A 27,079-nucleotide genomic window follows, 5' to 3' on the forward strand; every position below is an offset into this window, starting at 1 on the left:
CTATAAAAATGATGAAAATCCGGCAAATGTTTTTCGAGCATTACGGACGGATTTTGGTCGTCATGGACGGCCTACAGAGCACACAATCGCTAATGTAGTGCGTAAATTCGAACAAACTGGATCCGTAGCGGATATTGTGAAACCTGTGCATCATCGTAATGTGCGTTCGGCCGAAAATACTGCTGCTGTTGCTGCCTACACCTACATCCATATAAAGTCCAACTGGTACAAAAATTAGAGCGTGGTGACCATGGAATGCGTCGGGCATACGTCGATTGGGTGAACGAACAACAGCAGCAAAATGCTGAATTTTCGCATCAAATTTTCTTCAGCGATGAGGCACATTTCGAGCTCGGTGGCTATGTGAATACCCAAATTTTCCATATATGGGGCTCATAAAATCCACACGTGATTGTTGAGAGGCCATTGCATCCGCCAAAAGTCACTGTTTGGTGCGCATTATGGTCTGGTGGAGTCATCGGGCCGTATTTCTTTGAAAATGAGGACGGCGAGACGGTAACTGTGAATGGTGAGCGCTATGGCCGCATGTTAACCGATTTTTTTTTGCCACAAATTGAAGATACATGTGGATGACATGTGGTTTCAGCAGGACGGCACCACGTGCCACACAACACGACCGAACATGGCCATATTGCGAACGAAATTTGAGGGACGCATAATTTCGCGTTTTGGTGATTCCATTTGGCCGTCCAGATCATGCGATTTGAACCCGCTAGACTTTTTTTTGTGGGGTTATGCGAAAGACCGTGTCTATGCCAACTCTCCGCAAACTCTTGAACATTTGAAAGACAACATTCGTGAAGTTATGACCGAGATACCGCCCCATATGTGCCGAAAAGTCATCGAAAATAACCTGTTCCGGATCAAGGTGTGCGAGGAAGCCCTAGGTGGACATTTGAATGATGTTGTATTTCACACATAATGGCATAAACCAAACTTTAATTTGAAATAAAAGTTTCATCGAAATTCGAATTCTAAGTGTGTTTTATTTCAATTTACTTTCGGAATTTATATGTGTATATTTCCTACCATATGTGTTTTTGTTTGGTAGCAATGATTTTATATCGACTCCACTCTCGTATGCATAGTCCAAGTAGATGTTTCATATACTGCCCGATTATCTTATATGTCTGGTATGATGCTGTATATTTGTATAGTTCGGTTGCAAGTGACATATAATAATATTAGCTGGATGTGCCTCAGAACATGATTGATCAAAGTGAACTTGAATTATACCTCATTTACGTAGTGGAATTGTAATCACTATGTAATGAAAATGAATGGGGACAAAGGAATAATCTATCCTCCTATAGACGAATGCGTAATCATTGCTTCAGCTGCAAATATCTTTGTTTTGCACTAGCGATCAATGCATGCTATCCTTGCGCACCTCCCACACAAAGATGAACCCATAAGGGAACGGGGAATAAAACGAACAGATTCAGGAGAATCGATTGTGTTTCGGAGACAAAAAATCTCTCAAACAATTTGTTGTTGTACATCATTTCAAATTAATTGGCTAAAATTTTCCATTCCCATTTCCCATTCCCATAAACATAAATTTAAATGTCCGCCGATTGATTTTCGTAATATTCTTATCAAATGAAACATATTGGAATAAATTAAACAAATCAATCAAAAGCTATTCACTGTCCGTCTCATTCACTTAGTATCCATCAGTGTTTTTATTTTTGACAGGTCGTCAACGTTATCGAGCGATTCAAATATCATGTAGAAAGTGTTCACATCAACAAAAATATAAAATTTGATGACTGACTATTTTAAATAAACTACTTATCCGTCTTACCCACTTACGGCACGGTATCTATTATTATAGATATTTATCTGTAACTATTTTCACACCATACACACACACAAACACACTCGTACGTCACACGCGTGCATTTATCGTAACAACCGTGCGAATCCAACGATTTATAAATACCTCATAGAACGAAGGTGGAATGTAGGTGGAGATGACCTCTGCCATCGGAAAGGCGATCCCCATCACCACAAGCAGCTTCCCGTAGAGTGCGGAAAGAGTCGTTGCCAATGCTTCGCCCCTGAAAGGAACAGGATACATAAACTCGAGCAGAACAAGTCGCAGAAAGTGACTCTGATTAGATTAATGGAACTGAACGTGTCGAAACTTACGGTTTAATCTCCCGCTGCTGCTGATAATACACCGGTTCTGGCATTCGTGAGGGCCTCCTGGTGTTCAGGATGGGATGCAGATGATGATGATGGGAGTGGTACAGGACCGCCAAGTGTTGCGTTGTAGTCGTGGTGGTCCCTCCCGATGGTATCGGTTGCTGTAAACTGGCCGGCGATCTCAACACTCCTGGAACCGCGGAGGGAGGCGTGCCGGGAACGATAACAACGGGATGGTTCCTAGCACTGAGTGTCGGTGTGTGAACCCGCTGGAACGCGGACGATGTCGAGGAAGATCCGAGATGGGTTTTACTCTGGGTTCCCAGCGATGAGCTTATCCGGGACTCGTCTAGCTGAGGTGGGAATTCTTCAGGTAACTGCGGCGGATGTAACTGTGCCTCAAGGTCCAGCTGGACAACGTTGGATTTCGAAAGAGTCGCCGCCAGCTGCTGAGATGATTGTGCAGGCGACGAATGATTGCTAAACGTCTCCGGAGACACGATGGCATTCTGGGGCACTGACGGAGATGGCATTATCGGTTGTGGCAGTATTTCGATGTCTCTGAAATGAAAAATAAACAGTATTTGAGTGAATCTCGGCACCAGTATGAGCTGCTTCCAAAATCAGACCCACTGTGAAACTGTCCCATTGCAATGCAATGTTTTCAGCATGACGAATCAGCCACTAACTGTTAAGACTCTAATCCCACTGAGACGGAAGCGTCTGATCTGGTTTGATTGCGATTACATACTGAGAGCAGACGCTGGTATTTGCATTCGTGTTATCACTCTCTTATCCATCATAACTGCGATGAAATTCCATACATTCAATCGTGAATTGGGGAGTTTGCATACATGAACACCTCCTACAAAAGTCGAACCCTACACTGACCAAGCTGAGACTTTCGTACCCAACCAACCACTGATACAAGCGCACCATTATCTAACAAGACACAATTGTCACAGAATTATTATACATATTTCGAATGTTGACCTGACCGCCACTGGAGAGTAGTTTTTGACATGAAATCCAGTTGATAAAAATGGTCTCATTGAGCCGTCTCATCCCTTCGGACTGGAACACTCTCGACCAAATTCACCGGAAGACGGTGAGAAGATTTATCGTTGTTTAGTCTGCCTCCCCACACTCTCTAGTCATCTTCATCTTCCTCCACGTGGAAGGTAATCCTTTGTCGAATCTGGGAAGTGACCATTATCGAGTTGAGACACTCGTCTAAACGAGATGATGACGGATGAATGAATATCAGCCGGTGAGTAGTGTCCGCCCAATTCGTTCGAGCGCATAAAGCGTTAGATATGTTGGATTGCCGGTGGAGTTAAACTGCTCGTTTTGACTTCCCCATTCACAACTTGCGGAACGATTGCGACACTTAAGTGGTTCTCTGGGATTATCATGACAATAAGGCGGTGGTAACGGTGCGAAAATTTAGCTGTGAAAGTTATAAATAAATTATGGTCCCACCTCATTCCTCTACAAAGGTTTGAGCCGGACGAGTTATCTTTAAGATAATTAGCTATAAGAATTTACTTTTGTATTATCAATCTGAACCAGTAAAAAAGATAAAATAAAAATAAAACGAACTGGTTGTGCTACAGAAATAGACTTTAAATTTGATGAACTTTATAAGGCAGCACGCGAGCTTTTTATTCCATGGCATATCAAAAAAATTTCCATCCCGAAAAAATCCTTGAATGATCGGGAATTGAACCCAATACCTATGTCCGTATCAGCCGTGAATTTACAAGAGCATTCCCGCTTTACTAGATTCTCGATAACGGTCTGCCAATGCGATCGTTTCCGTGTCCCCGAGCTGAGCATCCCCAAGCCTAATTCGAGCCAACACTTCAGGCCCTTCATATTCTAAGAATAACATTTCCACTGGAACTCGCAAGCAGATCTGCCGCACTCAGAAAAAATCTCGTTATAACCATTTATTTAACAAATGAATTTACGAGTATTCTGATTGGGCTATCCCCAGCTTCATTCCGGCTTTCACATCAAACCCCTCGAAATGATGTTAGCTTATTTCAAAACTGATAATTCGAAAACTGATATGCCCTTCATAACTTGGGTTATACACATGTCCGTTGGAACTCGCAATCAGATCTGCCTCAACTCAGAAAAATCTCGTTATAACCATCTATTTAACAAATGTGTTTACGAGTATTCCGGTAGGGCTATCCCCAGCTTCGCTCCACTTCCAATTCGTAATCTCTTGTAATGAGGTTCATCCTAAATTGTTCATGTCTGTTTACGCGCGCGATGCTCAAACTAGTGTAGACTTCACAATTATTTTTTTTAAATCTAATATCAACAATCTTGCTAACTTACAAACTGAAAACAAACTAAATATCATCGTTATTATAGCCGTTAGACAAGAAGAAAGAACAGAAAACATTCAACATAAAAAGACAATAATATAACCGTCATAACTTCGTCAACATACATACATTTATACTAACGTTAACTAACAAACAGTTCACGGATCAATCTTCAAAAATTCTTTACATTTGTTTCATTTGGCAGTGAGTTGTAAAGCTTATAACCTTTGTAAAAAAATACAATTTCGGGTACGGGCCATCCGGAAGTTCAGAGTTCTGAGGTCACTTGCTTGCCTTGTGTTATACTGGGTTATACTTCCATGAGTTATTGTGTTTCGTAAATAATTCGGTGTCAAACCGTTGGTCATTTTGAATATTAACGTGAGCGTGCAGTATTTTATACGCTGGCCGACTGACATCCATTGTATGCATTCTAACATAAATCTTCGTGGAGTTAGTTTTTGAGCTGCTTTCTTTATGTTGTAGTTTATATGTTCGTCAAAGTGCAACGTTTGGTCCAAAACAACGCTAAGATATTTGATTGATGATGCCTTGTCCATCTTTATTTATATCAAAACCGCTACTGTCTATAATACGTGTCGATACTACCATGAACACTTCCTTGAGGCACACCCAGATTCACTGGTTCCGCTGCAGATCTACAGTCTCTGTAAAGAGTTATCTGTGTTCGCCCGTAGAGGTAGCTTTCAAACCATTCTATTACAGATCCTGACACACCATAATTGGAAAGTAATTCGATTAGTTTTCTCCGATCAATTGTTCCGAAGGCCCTTTTCAAATCTATAAATACAGCCAGAACTACTTTCTGTGCCGTTTCAAATGAATGATGTTCTCTGAACCCAGATTGTTCTTCAACCAGAATTCCATGTTTCGTTACATGTTCCAAAAGTTGTTCTTTGATCAATATTTCTAGGTTTTTCTCGTACATTGGTAACATGTTTACAGGTCTACGGTCTTCTGGTTTCGACGATTTCGGATTTTTGGGAATAGACACGACAACAGATTTCTTCCAACTGTGCGGTCATTCGCCTCGGAGCATCGACTCATTTACTATGTATAATAGGTGCTGGTTGATAACATCAAAAGCATCTACTAGTACTCTTTTGCTAACTTCTTCAACTCCTGCACAATTTTTTAAATCCATCATCAACCTCTTCAGTATTTCCATGTTAATGGTATTGAAGTATTTCATTTGTGCTGATAGACTTGGGAATCTAAAATTTAGCTGGTTCAATGGAGAATCAATACTTTGATGAATTTCTTCTACACACTAGACGTGACATATTTATTGAGTTTATCTGTTGTTTTGTTGTCACTGTCCGTATCACCGTCAAATACAATGCCAATGTCGTTGCTACCACCCGGATTAAAGGGTGTGTCACAACAAATTGCATCACGGAAAAAACGCTGTAGAAATTCGCCCAGTAGACCGATCCTTTTGAAAATTTTAGACAGTAAAATAAAAACTATTAAACAACTTTTGGCATTTTCTTTTTATTCATACTTCGAGCCCAAGCCCGTATGCTCGCACCTTCCTCTTTACCCCGTCCATAAGGTTCTGTACAACGTCAGGTTGTAGTTTTTTTTTAACAGAAATCCATTTTCTCTTGAAGTCCGCCTCCAATTTGACAACTTTTGGGTTCTTCCGGAGGGCCTGCTTCATAATCGCCCAATATTTCTCTATTGGGCGAAGCTCCGGCGCGTTGGGCGGGTTCATTTCCTTTGGCACGAAGGTGACCCCGTTGGCTTCGTACCACTCCAACACGTCCTTTGAATAGTGGCACGAAGCGAGATCCGGCCAGAAGATGGTCAGGCCCTCGTGCTGCTTCAATAGTGGTAGTAAGCGCTTCTGTAGGCACTCCTTAAGGTAAACCTGCCCGTTTACCGTGCCGGTCATCACCGCTTTCCGCAAGAGCAGATCGCTTGCCACACCATGTACTTTTTAGCAAACTTGGATAGTTTCTGCTTGCGAATCTCCTCCGGAACGCTGAATTTGTCCTCTGCGGAGAAGAACAAGAGGCCCGGCAGCTGACGAAAGTCCGCTTTGACGTAGGTTTCGTCGTCCATTACCAGGCAATGCGGCTTCGTCAGCATTTCGGTGTACAGCTTCCGGGCTCGCGTCTTCCCCACCATGTTTTGCCTTTCGCTGCGGTTAGGAGCCTTCTGAACCTTGTATGTACGCAGGCCCTCCCGCTGCTTGGTCCGCTGGACGAATGAACTTGACAAATTCAGCTTATTGGCGACATCCCGGACCGAACTTCTCGGATCACGTCTAAACTGCTTAACTACGCGCTAGTGATCTTTTTCACTGACGGAGCATCCATTTTTGCCGTTCTTCACCTTCCGGTCGATGGTTAGGTTCTCGAAGTATCGTTTTAGTACTCTGCTGACCGTGGATTGGACGATTCCCAGCATCTTACCGATGTCCCGATGTGACAACTCCGGATTCTCAAAATGATTGCGCAGGATTAATTCACGACGCTCCTTTTCGTTCGACGACATTTTTCCAAATTTACGAAAAATTTACAGTGAAGCATGGCCAACGTGATCTATACACTCTTATCTGATTATAAGCGAAAGCTGAAGATATAATTCCTGAAAATTAAATTTCTACAGCGTTTTTTCCGTGATGCAATTTGATGTGACACACCCTTTACATAACAATTTAATTTTTTTCCACATCTTTTTCGGAGCATGTTGAATTGCTTTTATTTCATTCTGAAAAAAATATATTTTTAGGGTTCTTCAGTTCACGTACGTAGATATTTCTCCATATCCTGTACGCATTCCAGTGTTCAATGTTCTTGGTACGTTTCGCTGTTATCAGATATATATATCACGCTTCCTTTTGATGGATGCCAACTCAGCATTATACCATTGTTTGTTTTTTAAATGTCTCTGGGCTGGATTGCCGGATATTCTATCTGTCACTATCTCTTTCATTGAAGAGCAGAGTGCATCTTCTAGATTATTGGCTACATCATGAAGAGATATTTGTGGGAATTAGTTTGTACCTTAAAACAGATTGCAATGCGAGTTTCGAATAATTCTTCCAACATTTATACGGTTTGTTCTGTCTTATTTCAGATATACCAACATCAAAAGTATTTTAAATCATACTGATTGTTTCATGATCCGAAATTTTCATCGTCAAAATTGGTAAAAATCAGATCAATAGTCGTCGATGTTGTTCTTGTAACTCTGGTGTGATCGATAACTCTTTGTTTGAATCCGGTGGCTTGAGTGATAGCTTTTAATTCGGCGAATTTTTTATGCTCTGTCCAGTCAAAGTTGAAATCACCAGTGATCACTATTCGTTTTTGTTCATGTAATAAAATTTGTTGTAGCCATACATCTTCTAGAAATAGTAAGAAGTCCTTACCCCTGCTACTGGGTGAATGATATACTCCAGCGTAGATTCCAGCTATTGTGTTATGTGGAATGTGAAACGCGCAAGTAGCAAGACATATTATAGCGGCTTTCTGCGAAAAATATGAATTTACCTTAGATCAGGAGTTTTCAAATGGTGCTCCCCGAATTTATAGCAAATGCTCCTACTTGAAAACCGACCTCGAAAAAAACATTCTTTAATTTAATTTCACTTGGCATATAGTGATTTATTTTGTTCACCACTCCGGGTCAAATGTAGTGTAACTGTGACGCACAACCGAAATAGAATTGTGTCCAGTTGGGTAATAACAATGCAAATAGCATTTGTTTTATTGACTAAAATATGCAGTGCTCCGTCAAATCTTTTTGCTATAAAATGTGCTCTGCCATAAAAAAATCTGAATACCCCTGCCTTAGATATTTCACCAAATTTTAGGCAAAAACTTTCAAAATCTCAATTTTATAATTATTTATTTATTTATTGTTTTTGAGATCAAAGAATCCTGGTTGATCATCATGCTATAAGGCCAGTCTTCCATGTTTCACAAAAAACACTCCAGAATGAACATGTCCACGCTGCTGTTCACAGTTTTGTGTTTGAGTATAAACATGATTTTTTCGTACCTATGTTAGAAAATGTGACATGTTTGTATTCGTGGTATGTTTGGACATACGATGTTTAATCCCAATGTTTCACATGATGTTCGAACATGGTGTACAGTTTCTCTTGCATTTTCACCCCAAGCACCGGCAGAGCGTAGAGTAGAAGAAGCGAATCGGACACCACACCACCACCACTCAACGCGCGGTGTGTTGGTATGTTGACATGGAAAAAATGCTTTCCTTTCATGACAATGGGTGCTTCATCAAAAATATTGGGCAAATAAAATAAACCTCTTTTTCTGTTCTGAACAAAATAAACATCGATTGATATGAGAGTTTTTCACATTTGATATCATTATTTAGTGCACGCATCAATTTATATATTGAATTCATGTAACATTCGCTATTATTAGCTATTTGAACAAGTACTAAAATTGAATTATTCAGCAGTGACATGTTAGGCGTGACGCTAACCACTCGACCACGGGAGCAACAATTTTGGCTGGATCTTTGAATACAAATGGCCAATACTGCTTGTTCGCGACGATCGCGACCCGGGCTATAAAACGAGCGAAGAAGAGGAGAAGAAAGGATGATGCAATCGCATGCACACATAGCATATGTAGTGCAGTGTAAGTGTAGCTTTTAGTTTTTTCCTTCATTCAGTTTGTGATAACATCGAGAAATTAATGGTGTGCTTTAGCCGCTGAAATTTCTCTGCTGGTTCTGCTGTGTGCCGCTGAAGGTTGCATCTAAAACTAATTTTTGGGTATTTATTTTTTTGGTCACATTTGTACGACGTCGCCCGCTATGCAGTCGGCTCCCCAGACTTTAATTGCCAACATGCACGCAAAAAAAAATAGAAAGCTTCTTTCTATTCAGAGAATGTTTTCTTTGAACGAAACCAAGGATTATTTAATCAGACTTGCAAAATGTGCATGAACGATCTAGAAACTTTTACTTAGTCGCGACAATACATACACACACTCTTTACAGATACATGGGCCGAAGGTTGTGCAGTCCACTGATGATTCAACAAGAGCCAAAGGTTGTACCGCTCATGACAACTCTACACGAGAAGATGATTGCGCCGGCTAGTGATCATTCTATCCTGGACTCCTCGAGTCGAAAAAGACGCACCACGCTAGATATGGGGTGCAGACTAGGGGGTCGTTGCTGATTAACGGTCAGCTGCATCCCAATAGGAAGTATCCCATGTCGGGCACACGTACAGAGTACTGAAGACTGCAACATCCCAATTATGAGAACACTTGTAATACTAACCTCGAGCCAACCGCGAGTAATCGGTTACATATTACTAACATAGTTGTGAGCAAACATTGTCACAATATTGAACTCCCGGCCCCGTTAGGCTGACGCCATATGAGCCTTAATAAAAATATATATTTTGGTGCATGAACTTATAGCCTGTTAGTTCGTGCAATTTTTGAAATGCGAACTAAATTTCAAGTTCGTTTCTGTGAAAAAGTATTCTACGAAGAAATGTTTTGGGATGAATAACTTCTTTCCGTGTATGAAAAGAAACGAAACGAAAGCAATGAATACTGCGACATCGGGTGATATGTTTGTACATGATGTTCTTGAATTATAAACATCGTGTTTGTTTTCACATGTCTATGTTTGTGTATCATTGTTCGTGTTGGGGATAGACACTCAACACTAGCGAGAATCATGTTCGAATTCAAACAAAACCATGGAATTTTCACATCGCGTGGACATGTGTAAGTGTTTTTCGGAAGACTGTTTAAGGCTGATGGGTCATTTTATGGCAAAATTTTCCGCTTTGGCAAAAATGTAGATATGAGGAACATCGTATATTTTTTTCTTCGGTTGTTCCTTTTTTGTGGAATTGGCCTTGAAAGATATCTTAAATAAACATACATAGAATAATATCTATCTTCAGAAAAATTTTCATGTTTTCGGAAAATTTCGGAAAATTTCATGTTTCCGTTCAATTAGGTACGAAACAATTTCACACTTGATCGTCCAGAACTAGTCGACTCTGTTCCGGCCATATTCGAAGAAACCAAGGTGTAATTCTCATCGGAAAATTTAATTTTTTAATGCATATGTCTACTTTTAACTAGGGCGTATGCAGCCATTCCATGCCAAACCGATATAGTGGTTCTCAGATTTTCGCGAAAAGTTGTAATTTTATCGCAAAATATTAGACCCGTATTTTTCTATTTTTTTTATTAGAGTGCTCATTTCGGTTTTAGGGTGGTCCAAAAAATCATTTTTTTTCCACTTTTTCTCAAAAATTATGTTTTTCAAAAATTTATAACTTTTGAACCACTCAACCGATTTAGATGATCGACATATCAAATTGAAACCAATGATTGAAACATATTGCAGAAAAAAAAGAAATTTAAATTTCGTAATCATTGATTGTAGTCGTTTCTATTGTTCTCATGGCTATGGACTAGAGGGCGCTATAGTTTTTTATATTTTTTCTTAAAAGCTGAGGATTGATACATGACATATCACGATATCAGATATCCTTTTTTTCGTTTTTGAGATATGATTTTTCTAAGTTAACCAGTGGTCCGAAAAATCATTATTCCCCTTATATCGAAGAACGAATTTGTGCAAAAATTCATAACAATTGAACTACAGAAGCGATTTAGACGATGGACATACACAACTGAAGCCAATGAGCTAACCTTTTTTGAAAAAAATATTACACTTGCGGGAAGAATGAATTCTAATCGCATAGGTCTAGTCTAGTCAAATACGAATATTGAACGAAGACTTAAAACATGTTAAATTTGCAAAATTAACAGCTTATAATAAGCCTCAGCTTTCCAGAAAACAGATTATAAAATAAAGAGCCCTCTATCTTCAACCGAGAAAGCTATGAAAAACCTTCTTTTATGCAGAGTCTATCAGGTTAAACACTCACGCAATAAATTTTAATAACTTCTACAAAAGTGAACCGATTTTTATTAAAAAAAAAACGGAAATAAAGCTTATTTTAGGACATTTTCGATTCGACCATCCCTTTTTTCGACAACGCGTTTTAAACGGCGAACAAAATTCTTCATGCTTAACTCTAACATTTCGACTTTCCCTTTCGAACAAAAATAGCTTCCATTACGATAAGAAACGGTGGCTCTTATACGTATAAAAAATTCCATAGAATCGCTATAAAACCGTGGCACTCAACGTGTTAAGTTCCTTCAAATTTTGTGGCTTATTAACGTAGCAACGGTTCTTCACGTACCCCCAGACCAAGTAATCGACGACGAGAAATGCTGGAATTCAAAGACAAAAGAAGACAAAGTTTCATTGAGGCTTTAGTTTTTGTAAATACACGTTCTTGTCAATTGTACATCTTGACACTAAAAACCATCCGATCAGACTGAACGAGTAGCCGAATATTATCGTCCCGAAGTGGGGAATGCAGTGTTACCATCGACGAAGCGAAAATAAAATTTTTATGAGAAGCTTTTCGATTTTTTTGCGTTGGCGTTTAATCTGAAAGACTCTGTATATAAAGATAGCAAACTTCGTTACGCCCAAAATAGATTTTTTGTTATGAATACCTTCAAACATTCAAGTTTTATTACTAAGCACACGTTCATGGGTCCAATAGCAGAACTGTTCATTGATTGATCTTCTAATTGACCCTTTACAATTTTCTTTTACTATAAATTTTCTAGTACTTCTGCCAAAACTCGTCATTATAATATCAAATTATGTATCCGAGACACGACCGCTTTGGATGTAAGACTACGCAATCTTTTTTTTTTATTTTGTTGGTCTATCATTTCGGATATCATTTGCGGATACGTCGAAGTTTCATAAATAACTCTTTAGTAGTTCCGAGGACCCTGAAAAGGTTTAATGGCTTGCGTGGTTTTGTAGAATCATTTCGAGAAGCAACGATTCTCTCTTGCCTTTGCGAGAACTATACACTAATTGGTCATATGTCGCGTTTTGTTTTTTTTTATACCAATGCACGCATTGCACTGAGTATTTAACGAGCGGCTTCCTCCGTGCATCGCCATTCAACAAGCATCAAACACGCGTCTAATAGATGTACACAGCTGCAGTGTTAAAAATGAAACATCGCGAGAATGACCGTTTATGAAAAATCGTTCCTCGACTCTCGGTCAAAACCGTTAACAAAGCTAGGAACTTGTTGAATCAGCTTCCAATTTTCATCAATTTAAACCATATACAGACTACGGGATTGTGTTGTATTGTATATCAAACAAATCTTAGAAAATTTCCGATTCAATTGGTATGCAAATCGTTAAAATCCGTTCGCAGCAAAACTAGTTATTAACGTGAACATTATTTCATTAAAACGTGACCTGTTTTCTGATTTGACACCCTCAATGTAAGACGTAGGACTGTCAAAACCCTTCCGCGATTGCAAATGACTTCACAGTCTCAATCTAGCTAGCGAGCAGCCAACTTTCTTTCCGGATGCTGAGAGATATTACAGAAGCCACGACGGTTGCTGTCACAGCCGTTGCCGTCGTTACATTACCAATTCGGTTGGATATTTCTGTTGCCAAAGATGTTGCATAGTATAATTTGTAGCTCATTTCTTCGAAAATAGCGAACGTTGGAGATGTAATTTTGTTAAGAGATACTGATAAACTACTTCGCGAGGGGAAGGGGGCTGTTGGTGATTCTATATCCGAAAACCGGTTCCCGGAATAAATCCCCGCAGGAAAAGGCTGCAACAGAAACAGCCACTCAGAAAAAGTGTAGTAGGCTAAAAATATTGTACCTCGGTATTGTGTTTCACAACAAAAATTAACCGGGCAAACGTAAGGCGCCAGGCAAACGTATGCCGTCATTGCGGATGAATCGTATTCTATGTTTCAAACTAACCGGGCAATCAGTGGAACACAGGATTGCGTGCGAGACACCGCCGCTTCCGATGGCGGGTCGGCGGTAGACTCGGATCACGTCATTTTGGCGGATTGGGCCGTCTCGATTCCTTATCCTCGATAAATCATTTTCAGAATAAATTCCAAAAACAAGAAAATAAATTCATAAGAGAAATTATGTTTTTTTTTATTTCTAGCCTACTACACTTTTTCTAAGCGGTTGTTTCTGTTGCAGTTGTTTACTGCGGCGGTTTATTCCGGTCACGCCGAAAACCATACAATTATCATAAAAACTTTCAACAACATTATCCACCTGACGCTTTACTTAACATACTTAAAATTACCAAATTTAAGTCAAATATGCGCCGTTTTGTTCACAAACTTGTTGCCATTTAGAAGGCAACTTCATTATCCCCGGCTTATGAAACCCCCTCCCCCCACCTTCCTTATTTGCAAAAAACTCAGACAGCCAGTTTTCGCAAGCCTCTTTTGAGGCCAACTTAGTCTAGGAGAAGTGTGTAATACGCACCTCCTAAGCGAGAATGGATTTATCTTGACCGTGCTCTCAAAATTTAAGGTAACAACTACGTCAGTAGGTAGATTAGTTAACCCTCAGTCATCTGTACACGTTCTGTATTTAGATACTGAATAACAAAAGTGCCACGAATTTTATTTTGTAAGGCGCCCAAATTCTAAATTTCCAATCATACGGTGTTAAACGGCCCAGCAGAAGTATAATATGCCCATGAGTTGTTTCTCTCAGAGACTATAAAGCTCAGAGAAACAGCTTGTATGAATGAGTGATTCCATCAATCTATTCCCTTCATGCCCACCAGCGAAGAGAAGAATCCGTTCCTCCGGTGAGCGTGTTCTTCCAGTATTCGTGCATTTATTCTCCAGTCCGCGCTCTTTTGTTTCCTACATTCTCTGATTACATAATATAGATGCCAGATGTGAAGACATGTTTTCGTTGTCAAGACATTTAATTTTGTGAAAACATACTGAGGTCATTTCAAAGAATGTTAAAACAATTGTTTGTGTGATTTATCGAACATGATTTAGAAATATCGTGATGGTTTGCTCATTTTGTTGAAATTTTTTTTTTAAAGCATCTGGTATCCCTCACATACTAGCTATTTTTCTCGTGAGAATGTTATCCGACCGAAAGCGTGCAAATTGCCCCGATCGAGGGTGTGCCATACTGCCCGATGGTAAGCTGATGCAGAAAATATCAAATTGAGAAAGAAAAGAATCCTTTCTTACCATTTTCTCTATCTGAGATATTCACTGAGAACTCGACTCAATAAATATGACCCACAGTTATCGCCTCTGAATCGGTTTCAAGCAACAAAAACCTTATAGAAATGATGTAAAAAAATACAACGAAAATCGCTTCCAAAGAAAATTAACTTTCTTGTTTTTTTGAAGCATATTACAAATGTAAAACTTGCATGGTAGGATTCATTGACCAGCACGATTGCCTATATTCATTGCATTTCTATTCTTGCTGGTTTACGAGAAAATCAGGCGGGTCAAATTGCCCGGCAGGCGCGTTTTAGACACATCTCCTCTATCACCAAGAGCGTTTTGCATGGACCGGAAGAGATGATAATCACTTGGAGCCAGGTTCGAACTATACGGTGAGTGCGATAGGACATCCCATCCGAGCTCCAGTAGCTTCTGGCGGGTCATCAAAGATGTGTGAGGCCGAGCGTTGTCCTGGTGGAAAACAACACCATTCCTATTGATCATTACTGGCCGCTTCTGGTCAATCGCCTGCTTAAAACGGTCAAGCTGCTCACTGTAGAGAACCGAGTTGAGGGTCTAGCCATAGTTGAGCAGCTCATAGTGGATGATTCCCTTCCAATCCCATCAAACACACAGCAAAACCTTCCTGGCCGTCAATTCGAGCTTGGCGATGGCTTGGGCCAGCTCACCGCGCTTCGCGTTAAGTTGTCGTACGTGATCCACTTTCCATCACCAGTCCCCATCTTCTTCAAAAATGGGTCGAGTTCGTTCCGTTTCAGCAGTGCATCGCAGGCGTTGATTCGGTCTAACAGATTTTTCTGCGTCAACTGGTGTGGCACCCATACATCTAGCTTTTTTTGGAATCCAATCTTCTGCAAATGGTTCCAAATGGTTTTATGGTCTATACCCAGTTCCTGGTCAATCGAGCGAGTGCCCACATGCCGGTCTACTTGGATGATTTCAACGATTTTATCGGTTTCCACGACGATTGGCCTACCAGTACGGGGTGTATCTTCGACAGACACTACACCAGAACGAAATCGATCAAACCAACGCTGTGCTGTGCGAATCGTTACAGTAGCGGGTCCATAAACTACACGTTTGTTTTCGGCCGCCTTCGTTGCAGTTTGACCTCGCAGGTGGTAAAAACGTAAAATATGGCGAATTTCTTGCTTGGTGGACTCCATCTTCGACGCGCTATAACTTGAGACTTAAAAGGACAATCACAACACTGACAACACTGTCAAAACGACACTTGTAGCACAGATTGTCGTCTTTAAATAGCCGTATAGTATGACCCGATGCGATAAGTTCTATATTCTATATTCTATATTCTATATTTTATATTCTATATTCTATATTCTATATTCTATATTCTATATTCTATATTCTATATTCTATATTCTATATTCTATATTCTATATTCTATATTCTATATTCTATATTCTATATTCTATATTCTATATTCTATATTCTATATTCTATATTCTATATTCTATATTCTATATTCTATATTTATATTTTATATTCTATATTCTATATGCTATTATTTCGATTTAGCTACTATTTAGATCACAGCAATTTATACAAAAAGATATTTTTAAAATACATATTTTCCGCAACCTTTTTTTTACAGCCATCACATATATTCATAGTTTTATTTTCATTACAAAAAGTTCTGGTAATTCTGCTAATTCACACAAAATATCCTTGTTCGATATATTTTCGCCACAAATTTCGAATATTTGAGATCATTGAAAAAAATTTCAATTTTGTGATCATACACTCCGACCCACTTCGTACACTTTTCTATCGAAGCGGATTAATCGTAAGATATCCGTCAACTCGTTTCTAATCATAGTTTTTTGAAAAAAAAAGACGGGTGGGTAATGTCGGGGACATAACCGGAGTGACGTAGGACTATACAAAGGGTACAGCTTTTTTTTGATATATTTTAAATGTATTGTTTTATTTTCTTCTGCTACGTGAATACCTACCTATCTACCTGAAAAATGTATTAGTTTACTGTTTACTCTTCATGAACATGTTGGGGGTTCTGCAAAGCACCTTTGGTGTTGTGTTTTTGCGTTTTTTTTTACAAACTTTCTCATTTTTTTCTCGCTGTCTTATAGTTAATTCTTGATTTTTTTCCGAAGGCTTTGTACTTATTAAATGTTCAACGCCGGGCATCTTTCGGCGTATGCACATATCGTACAATCAAAATGATGGCTGTGATAGGAGATGCATAGGTAGTCATCAGCTCATTCACTATCATATATTTCACTATTGAGCACATTACCGTACCTTAAACTGTTTCCGTGTTTCGGAGACGAATGAATTGTAAGATTTGTAGTTTCCGCAAACAAAGTAAATAAAAATGAACTGAGGTTTTGGAGACGAACTCTACGATCTGTCGAGAAATAAACGAGCTATAAGCGTTCTGAAAAACCAACAGTAAATACATGGACGAATGACCTTCGGATTGAAGCCCTTTAAAATAAGAACAGAGCAGCAGGAAATATATAGAGGCGAATGAACTGCAAAGTTCAAAGCCTCTTAAAAACAAAGAAAGAAGAATAAGGAAATACATAGCTCATCATGTTGCTCCTTAGTTATTTTTCTATACAATGCAGTTGTAACGTCATTCATTTTTCAACATTAGTTATCAACCAAAGAAAGCAGTTCTTGCTACCGAGAAAATTCGTTAATGCCATCCTGCATACAATGTGTTGTAATTTGAAGCTATTTTTAGCTCGGAAACCATGCATGGGTTTGTGAAAACTGAATGATCAATTTAAAAGACCCCAACCACCAATAAGTTCAAGAACAAGATAAACAAAATAAATCAGTTTATATTATATGTCATATTATGTCTCTTTAGAATGCATTGGTATTGTGAAAAACTTTCAATAGCTCTTCTTTGAAAGGTTTAATGGCCCTGAAAAGTGCCGTGTTTTACGGTGGCTGGTTTTGCCACCAAAGCAGTCTGTATAAACAAACTTTTTCCTTCTTCTACCTGCTTCCGTTTTGCGATTGCGTTTGCCACTCGCTGAAACTAGTTGTTGCCACCGAACCGAATGTGCTCTGTTCTGTTCGGTTTTGCGGGTTTTTTTTATTGTTGTAAGCAGTTTTGCAAGCCAACTTGAGCACTCCGGCGGCCGAAATTCTATAACCGCTATTAGGTATACTGGTGCTCCGGCACCAATCCGTTGATGCGATGTGATGTGAAACGATGCCACACAACCACACTGATTTACGGTTTGGAAGAGAATGATATATTTTTCAGCGGATACGCGCCTTTTGTACTCTAGCGGTACACACTCACAGGATAGAGACAAATCAGCAGACTAAGCCAAAGGGGCGAGTCCAACGAGACGAACGAAAGAGCGTTAAAAGGCAGCGATGGCAAAAAAATACATTCATTACGATTTGTTCGCTCGTTGGATTCACATGCAGGCTAAAAAGGGTCGTTTTCAGGATCACAAAATTATCTTTAATCTAAAGAGTTTATTGTTTTGTTATCACTCGATATCTCCATCGGCTAAACCTTCCTGTTTAGCGATTGCGTTTGCCACTCGCCACAGCTTTCACAGTTGGAAAATTTCTTCCCATCCAGCTTGTGACATGTTGTACAGTAAATTACATTTAATGCGACGTGCCGAAACACCACTCAGTGTCGCATTGGAGGCGATTTTAACCTGTAATTGAACATTTGCGATGACAGTGGTATAGTGTCGACTTTCGATGTGGGGTCATAATTTGGAACTCGAACTTTATGTTTACAAAAATGTCCAACTAAATATGTCGCATTACAGGTCCGTCCAATTAGCTGAATGTCGAGCTAAATGTAAATTACTGTACTTTCAATCTAGAAGCAATTTAAAAATTAATGAATATTGAATAATCGGGAAAGTCCCCAACCACAAATAAGCTCAGAACAACTGCCAAATTCACATACTCACCATATACTGGCAAACAAATTATGAAAAAATCAATTTGTGTTTTATTATTATTTTGGATATTATTTTAGAAAGCATTGAACTATCTATATTGGATGATAGTTTGAAAATTTCGTAAACTCTTTTTTGAAAGATTTAATGGCCCTGATAAGCGCCGTGTTTTATGGAATTTTAGAAAACTTAGTACTCATGGTTTTGAAAAAAAAAACATTTTGAACGCCCTCGATGCCGCCTTATTCTGGATTTGCCACCAAAGCAGATTGTATAAAGAACAAACTTTTTTCTTCTGCTACCAGCTGCCGTTTTGCGATTGCGTTTGCCACTCGCTGCAACTGCCTGTTGTTGTCTTGATGTCCACCGAACCGAATGTGTTCTGTTCTGAAGGCGGGTTTTCTTATCGTCGCGAGCAGCTTTGCCAGCTAACTCGATCACTTCGACGGCCGAAACTATATAACGCCGGCTAGGTGGACTGGTGCACTGGTACTAACGCGCTCGGCCTAGCTACCCTTGCGGGGAACTCCAGATCAACACGGTTCGAGCGGGATTTTGCCTTTCCCTTCACTTTTCCTCCTTTGCCTTGGGTTGGTTTGTTGAAGTGTTTTGATGCGAACCGATGTGGTGTACGGTTTGAATGAGAATGATCGTTACGGCAGCGGAGCGGGGATTTTTAAGCTGACTGGCTGGCTCGAGAATTACGCATGTGTGAGACAGCGACCAATGTTTCGATCATTTTTTTCTTTTTCCTTTCCAATGGTGCTTCATTCTATTTCGCTGCTGCTCTGGTTGCCCGTTTTGGTCGGTACGATTTGAGGAGCACAAAATGGACCAATCAAAAATGGGCACATAGTGCATTTGGACAATGCTTGATATTTCACAATTATTCAATTATTTATCTCAAGAAAAATGAAATGTTATTCATTATGATAGATGCGTAGATATATTTCCTATCAATTGATGCCAAAACCATTGCGATCTATTGAGAAATGCTCGAGTTATAAGCGTTCCAAATCTTGCATTTTTTTCCTACTTGTTCAGTGCCTAGATTTCCATTTCACCCCCTATATCTTCCGGTTAGACGTAGTCCTACGTCAAAAAAAAAAGGCTGGCTCCCATACTATAGACCATAAATAAGATAATTTCAAATTCTAGAAGCACCACGTGTATATAAAGTTGCAAAGAAGCGTAGAACTTTTCATGAAATGGTTATCTATATTCTCCGAAAAACCGGAATTCTTCCAGTATTGAGCAATAATATTATATATCTTTCGTCGATTGATTTTCAAAATAGCACTACTTACAGCCCTCTTCATTACGCTTCGTTCTGCTTATGCTGTGGGTCCAATGACTCCTTTGAGAATGCTATGTGTTGATCTCCTTCCTGAAATGGATCCAGTTTTGACGTGGGACTACGTCTAACCGGAGTATATGGGAGGTAAAATGAAAACCTAAACACAGAACAAGCAGGAAAAAATTAAAGATTCCGAATGCTTATAACTTGAACATTTCTTACTCGATCGGAGAGATGTTTGCATCAATGTTTCTACGCTTCTATCGCAATTAATAAAATGTAATTTTTCATTAGATGAACAATTGAATAACTGTAAAATGTTAAGCGTTATCTAAACGCCCTAACTGAATCATTTTGATTGGCCCGATCTACGGTTTCCCTAACACAGACTTCAAAACCAAGCAGCGTTGGAGAGATCGGTATTGCAAATACATGAAAGTCGGGGGTATTTTCGCTCTAACTGAAATGTGTTTCCCTAACACAGACTTCTAATACATGGAACGTGGGGAAATTGGCGTTCCAAATACATGTAAATCGGGGGCTTTTTTGTTCCGACTGAAATGTGTTTCCCCAACACAGACTTTAGAACTAAGGTAAGGAAATTGACATTGCAAATTCATACAAGTCTGGGGCATTTTTGTTCCGACTGAAATGTGTTTACCTATCAAGATGTCTGGGGAAATCGGCTCTGCAAATAAATGCAAACTGCGAGTACTTTTGTACTCGCTTACCTTTGTGTAAACTAGAATATTTTTCCTTAACACGGTCTTCCGAAGTTACTTCTGCACTCGCATGTTTTTTTTTGCACTCCGAAAAGTGTTTTCCTAACACGGATTACAAAAGCGGGTACGAACACCACGCTTTGGCTCGGTTATTCGAGATTGCATTGAAGGACATGCCTTCATATCTTCTGCTCACTGAATTCCTACGCATACTATTTGATGATTAGGCAAGATGTTGATAACCAATTGCTGCGATGACGCCTATTGATTAAACAATATGCGTTCGACGTATAATGTCAAAATCGAAACTGAGTGCCTGAAGTTCATCAAATCAAGCAAATTCGCGGTTCGAGAAGTACGTACACTTGAGAGATGCAAACTTCAGAAGGAAACGTAAAATGAAATAATCGTTTGATAATTCTTCCGTTCGCATATTTTGTCCTAGGCATCATACCAAACGTAGAAGGACTGTCATTAAATTTACTTGTAACGAAGAACATAATCTATCACAATGCATGAATTGACTTTACATGGAATTACACAATCTTTTTACTCATAAAGTAAATATATTGAATTCAATTGAATTCGAGAATTGTTTCATTCAATCAAAAATTCAATCAATACAAACAAATGATTGGTACGATGAGGTAGTCCCACGTGAACCTCGCGGTTATATCATAGATATAACCCACCCATTTTGTTTTTGCCCAGATAGTTCCATTATTCAATAACGGTCATTCTCATCCGAAGATGATGACAGTATACAAATTCTTCATGGTTTACGTACATTCTTCCTTACTATTTCTGTCTGAGGAAATGAACACTTTTCATCCGATTGATCTTCTGAAATATTATGTTGGGGTAAAAGAAATCCATTATTTTCTCGGTAGCTGGTTGTAGTGGTCGATACTCGCGTAATATCGATCATACAATTTCATTTTTAGGCTCGTAAAGGTGTCATTCCACACTAAAAAATTATTTTACTGTTTTCTGTTTTGTGTTAACAATGAAAGTCAACAAAGAAAAAAATCGGTACATTTTACACTTTTTTTTATAAAGGCGAAAATTCAAATCGCCGAAATTGTGAATATTGTTTATGGTTCCGATACTGTAATAGTAAAATATGTGCAATTCATTTTTTTAGTTCAATACCCCAAAAATCAGATCTCTACTGTCAACAACGCAAGGCCACACAATTCCGAAAGCTTGATTGGAATGTTTAAATGCATTTACCATCCAGTCCGGAACAGGCCAATAAGGACCAATATTTTGGTACTTTGGTACTTTTCTAAAATCGATGAAACGAAATACATAATTTTATTTCTTCAAAGCAACAAATTAATCTTGTAGAAAATTTAATTTGAGAAATTATATTTATCCGACATTAGCTGACTATTTTGGTGATAACTAAAAAAGGTGGTGGGTGGTTCATCCCTGCAAGATTGTATATCTTATTTCGTATGGAATCAACACGATTTTCATTTATATTTTGAGTCAAGCTGTGTCAATTATGATGGAATTTTATCATGTTTCTATGTTACAAATTTGTTGACTTTTCAAAAACGTAATATTACACATAATTTCTCAACCATAAAGATCAACATCTGATACTGCCATCCCACCGTTTTTATCGTCGCTACGTTAAATCACGACGCTCAATATCTCGTAACAGCACGCGCCGATTGGGGAGGCCAGGGGAAGCTGAACGGATCATTCATTTTTCCCGCCCCCAATTTAATTAACCACACCACCATCATCTTGGCGCCCGAGGTTATGATGGGTCGACGGCAAAAGTCATTAATCTCGTCTACACCGTGCCGTCGTAGTTCGAAGCGTAGCTAAATTGATGGCCTGGTGGGAAAAAAAATCATCCCGAAAGTGTCGGATACGTCAACTCCAAATGGGCCGCTTTTAGCAGATTGCAAACAATCTACCCATCGGTCGGAAATCAATTAGTGGTTTCCCGAACAACACTTCTTGGTTAGAAGTTCGCCACTTCATCCAACTTCCATCAGAGCATTTGGTGTATTTGTTTTCACTATCGAACAATAATAACCATTATGGAAGTTAACCTGTGGATGAAAACAGGGACGGAAACTATTGTGGGACATCGTGATACGAAAAAAAAGGCACAGCAGCGGATAAAAATCCATTAAGTACTTTTTCCACACCTATTTGCAAGGCAATTGAAAAGCATAGAACGGAAGTGTTTTTTGCCGTAGTAGCTGTCAGACGTTATGATCAATTCGCTCTACACCAACTCTTTCGTACCAACGGTTCGGATTTGTGTTCGAGTGAGTGTGAAAATCCCACCCACTCTGTTGGTTTGCCACCTGGATTAAAAGAGGAGGCGGTGGGAGGTGGGCGGTTGAATGAAAGCAACCCGTCAGCAATTTCCTCTTCAATCGTGCAAAAAAAACTCACTTTCACTGCCAGACGAGGCGATTAAGTGAACACATCACTCGCATACATACATTTACACCGCTCGGCATCGATGTTCATTCCGATTGGTGTTTGGTGGTTGGTTTCATAGTTAAGCTCTTTCCAGTAGGCAGCTAAAAACAAATGAAATCGACACCTGGATCACAGCCGGTGTCCGATGTGAATATTTTCTGATGCCGCAGGCATCGTTCTGATTCAGCAATGTACCGGATCGGCTCGTATTTTTGTGTATCTTTCAACTAATTATTAGTCACAGCTAGTGAAAGATAGTGATACCACTTTAGCTGTCTCGAGTCGAAAAAAGGCCTTCCGAAAATTGAGAAGGGTTTATATGTGAATGAAACATGATTTCCCACACGACAACCCGCACAGTGCTAAAACGATGAAGCTGGAATTCATTATAAGATTCCATTCCCTTTTTTAACGTTTTCCTCGCGAATTCAGGCTCGGAACGGTTTTGGGTGTGCGGACGGGAAATGGTGAAAAGTCCTATCTGTAATAGGACTTCACCGTCGCTGGAAGAATTCTTTTTTATTGGATATCAAATTGATAAAGGTGAAAGGACTGCGGAAAAAGAGATTCGATTTCGATTCCATTCCCAACCTCTGTTATTGGTAGGTTTTACGGCTGAATGATGGAATAACATGAGCGTTCCTCTTGTCACTACACAAATAATAATGCTTTGAGCTCCGGGGGTTCTATTCAGACCATGAGTGTCGTACGTTACCGCTGCAAGCCGCCGTATGGGAAGTGGGGGAAATACGGACATGTTGAGAAGAACTTTGATTGCAACTTTGGGAACACTTGTTGCAGGTTTTCGAAATTCAATATGCTGTTTACGAATTAAACGGCCAAATGCTTTACAAAAAAGGATTTCTAAAGTTTTTCCTGGAATTGAAAAAGATCGCCGCAAAGTAGAACATTTTTTGTGATGCGGGTAAAACGAACTCGGAGGGAAAGTGGAAAACGGACACGTTTTCAATATACGTAGCGAAGAAGTTTATCACTCGCGAAAGGAATAATTTTGCTTCCTCTCATCATTGTCTGTCCAGCAACTGAAATAGAATAAACAGAGAAAGCGAGAGAAAAAAGTCACAGGAAGGTTGTGTCCGAGGCACGACCGCATAGTTGTCGTAGGATTCCATTAGACTATCTGTTGATTTTGGATATGTTTGAAGAATTACATCGTTAAACTCTTTGATAATGATTCGATGGCCCTGAAAAGGACCGTTTTGTTTGGTTGTTGTATGTTAACTCCACCAGTGTTTACCGAGTGATGATGGCAGAAGGATGGTAAACAGTCGTTGATGGTGCGTATCAGTTAAAAGATACCGAAGTGGAACGAGATATGATGAAAACCGTCCTCTGTGATCCTAGACGAGATGCCTCCTGAGATATGTATGGATGAAATAAAGAAAAAAAATCACCAATGTAATATAAGATAATTACCAATACCGAGTCATTATTTTTTCTCATCAGTAAAAACATGTTAAACATGAGAAAACATGTTTGAAATGGAAAAGGATTTTTTTTTATAATTTTTAATTTCTGAGTGTTTATTCAATCCAATGCGAATTTTAATTGGACTAACAACACCTAATACTATATGTAGAGGATATGAGAAATCACTTTTTCTGATTTTTCTTCACTTTTCCAATTTTTCTCGCCGTTTAAACTTCACTTGGATAAAAACAGACAGTTTAAACCAAACGACCCGTTCTCGAGCGGGAACACACCTTGGTTTTTAATTTTAGGAAATAAAATTAATCGTTTCATATATCAAGTCATTTTTAACACAACTGCTACCATATACAATTTTACACTTACACTTGTGTTAAATTTTTCACAATAAACGATGAAATTTCACGAAGCAACCCCCGACTTGCATATATTTGCAATGTCGATTTCCCCCAGGCAGCTTTTTTTTTTTTTATCTGTATTATAGTGAGTTTTCAACTCAATTTGGCTGGTTCGTCACTTTTACTTCCATTTTTGGAAGAATGTCGGGAGTGAGAATTGAACTCGTGACCTTTAGCGTGAGAGGCATGGATGTTACCACTACGCCAGATCGCCTCCACCCCCAGGCAGCTTGATTTTGATGTCTCTGTTAGGGAACACATTTGGGTAGGAACAAAAGTTCCCCCTACTTTCATGTATTTGCAATGTCGATTTCCCCCGGGCAGCTTGATTTTGATGTCTCTGTTAGGGACCCGCCGCATGTATCGTCAATTTTGACCAATCAGAAGTGGGTATTTCCGTTAGGATAGGGGATGAGATTTTTCAATTCTTCGATAGTTGGTTTCATGACATATATTATTTTCTTCAATATAAAAAATTGTTATGGAGTGCCGAAATCGATTGACGCAAAAATTTCATCAATCCATCATGAAATGACTGAGCAATAAGCGTTTGAAATTGGACAATTTTCACGATGTAATCGATTTTCGATTTTCAATTTGTACCCCAATATGTTCCCGAAAGCCGTAATCCTACGTCAAAAAGAGTTGAATACTCTCTCCATAAATAATATTTCACTGGCCAATTCACCCCCTACAGTACGAGTGTTTCAATAATTTAAACTTCCCACTCATAAATGAATTTACTTGTTAGTACATTTCTAATGTCGCTTACATATTAGCTTAAATATCGGAATATAACTACAAGTGAATAAGATTTAAAACTTGAACCACTTAAAATGTTTAATATCGAGGCCGCAAAAAATACAACAAGTCATCCATACATCGGAAGATGGACGCTTTTACATGGAAAAAGTCCAACAACCAATTTTATGTATTTTATGTAGCTGACCCGACGAACTTCGTCCCGCCCAAAATAGATTTTTTGATTTGAATACTATCAAACATCCACGTTTCCTTTCTAAGTGAACGTTAGTGAGTCCAATCACTGAACTCTTCATTGATTGATTACCCTTTGACCCTTTACTATTTCCTTTTACTATAAATTGTCTAGTCATTGTACAAAAATTCGTCCTTGTAATATAAAATTATTTTCAGACACAATTCTCGTTCAAGATTCTTTAAGCATTTGGAAATAACATGTTTCTCCGTTGCATGGAATACATGTTTGATACAAAGAATATTACAAAATAAAGACAGTTAAAATCGGACCATTCCTTCCCCGGGTTTAGGGCACACCAACACATTTGGCCTTCCATTTTTGTTTATATAGATAGAATATATAGGAATGCGTTATTCCGTCTGAAAATCCTTTTCCACTTTCGAACAAAAATCAATTTCGTTAGCGCCAACATCAAATGGACTAACAACGCTTAGCTAATTGTAGAACATATTGGAATTCAATTTTCCGAATTTTCCGATTTTTCTCTCCGCTATATTGATCTACGGGAAGAGACGAATACAACGAAATATAGATAACTCAAATTGAACCATTCTTTCCTCGGGTTTTGCGCTTACCAACACATTTTGCCTTCCATTTTTATTTATAGATATAAGATATGGAAATGCGTTATTTCGCCTGAAAATCCTATTCCACTTACGAACAAAGATCAATTTCGATAGCGCAAATATCGAATGGACTAATAACGCTTATTATGATGTAATTTTCGAACATGTGGGAATTCAATTTTCCGAATTTTCCGATTTTTCTCTCCACTATATTGATCTACGGAAAGAGACGAATACAACAAAATACAGGAGGCTAAAATCGGGCCATCCCTTCTTCGGGTTTTCCGCTTACCAACAGATTTTGCCTTACATTTTTATTTATATAGATTATCACGATTTACATGTTCTGCAAACTTTTAACTTTTAGAAACATGTCAAGAACGTCTCAAACGCGAGAATTTACTCACAAAAAAGTTACGAGTTAAACATTACTTTTTCAGGAGTTTTCATACAAAAATGCCATGTATACCACAAACTATAAAAGATACCATTCCCATATATTCGACAAAACTTCATATTGGAATGAGATCTAAAATTTTGTCAAATACGCTATGTCGCTATCATGACTTTAAACAAAATAAGGGTCAGTTGTTATTTGA

The 27,079-nt window shown here is 38.9% G+C and overlaps 1 protein-coding gene across 3 annotated transcripts in view; it reads right to left on the bottom strand.

Annotated features, from left to right (window-relative positions):
- Window positions 1–27,079, bottom strand: part of LOC129767941 (proton channel OtopLc) — a 71,803-nt gene that overhangs the window by 25,316 nt on the left and 19,408 nt on the right. The window contains exons 1-3 of one of the 3 annotated variants that reach the window (XM_055769271.1): window positions 2,802–2,950; window positions 2,176–2,733; window positions 1,967–2,084 (exon numbers count right to left, since the gene is read on the bottom strand). In XM_055769271.1, the coding sequence (XP_055625246.1) occupies window positions 1,967–2,084; window positions 2,176–2,733; window positions 2,802–2,821 (696 nt within the window). In that variant the 5' untranslated portion in view covers window positions 2,822–2,950. Of the gene's footprint in view, window positions 1–1,966; window positions 2,085–2,175; window positions 2,734–2,801; window positions 2,951–27,079 lie in introns of those variants that run through there. The other 2 variants (XM_055769262.1, XM_055769256.1) reach the window with 2 other exon arrangements.

This window comes from Toxorhynchites rutilus, chromosome 1, assembly GCF_029784135.1.
Source record: "Toxorhynchites rutilus septentrionalis strain SRP chromosome 1, ASM2978413v1, whole genome shotgun sequence".
Classification (NCBI taxonomy): Eukaryota; Metazoa; Arthropoda; class Insecta; order Diptera; family Culicidae; genus Toxorhynchites; species Toxorhynchites rutilus.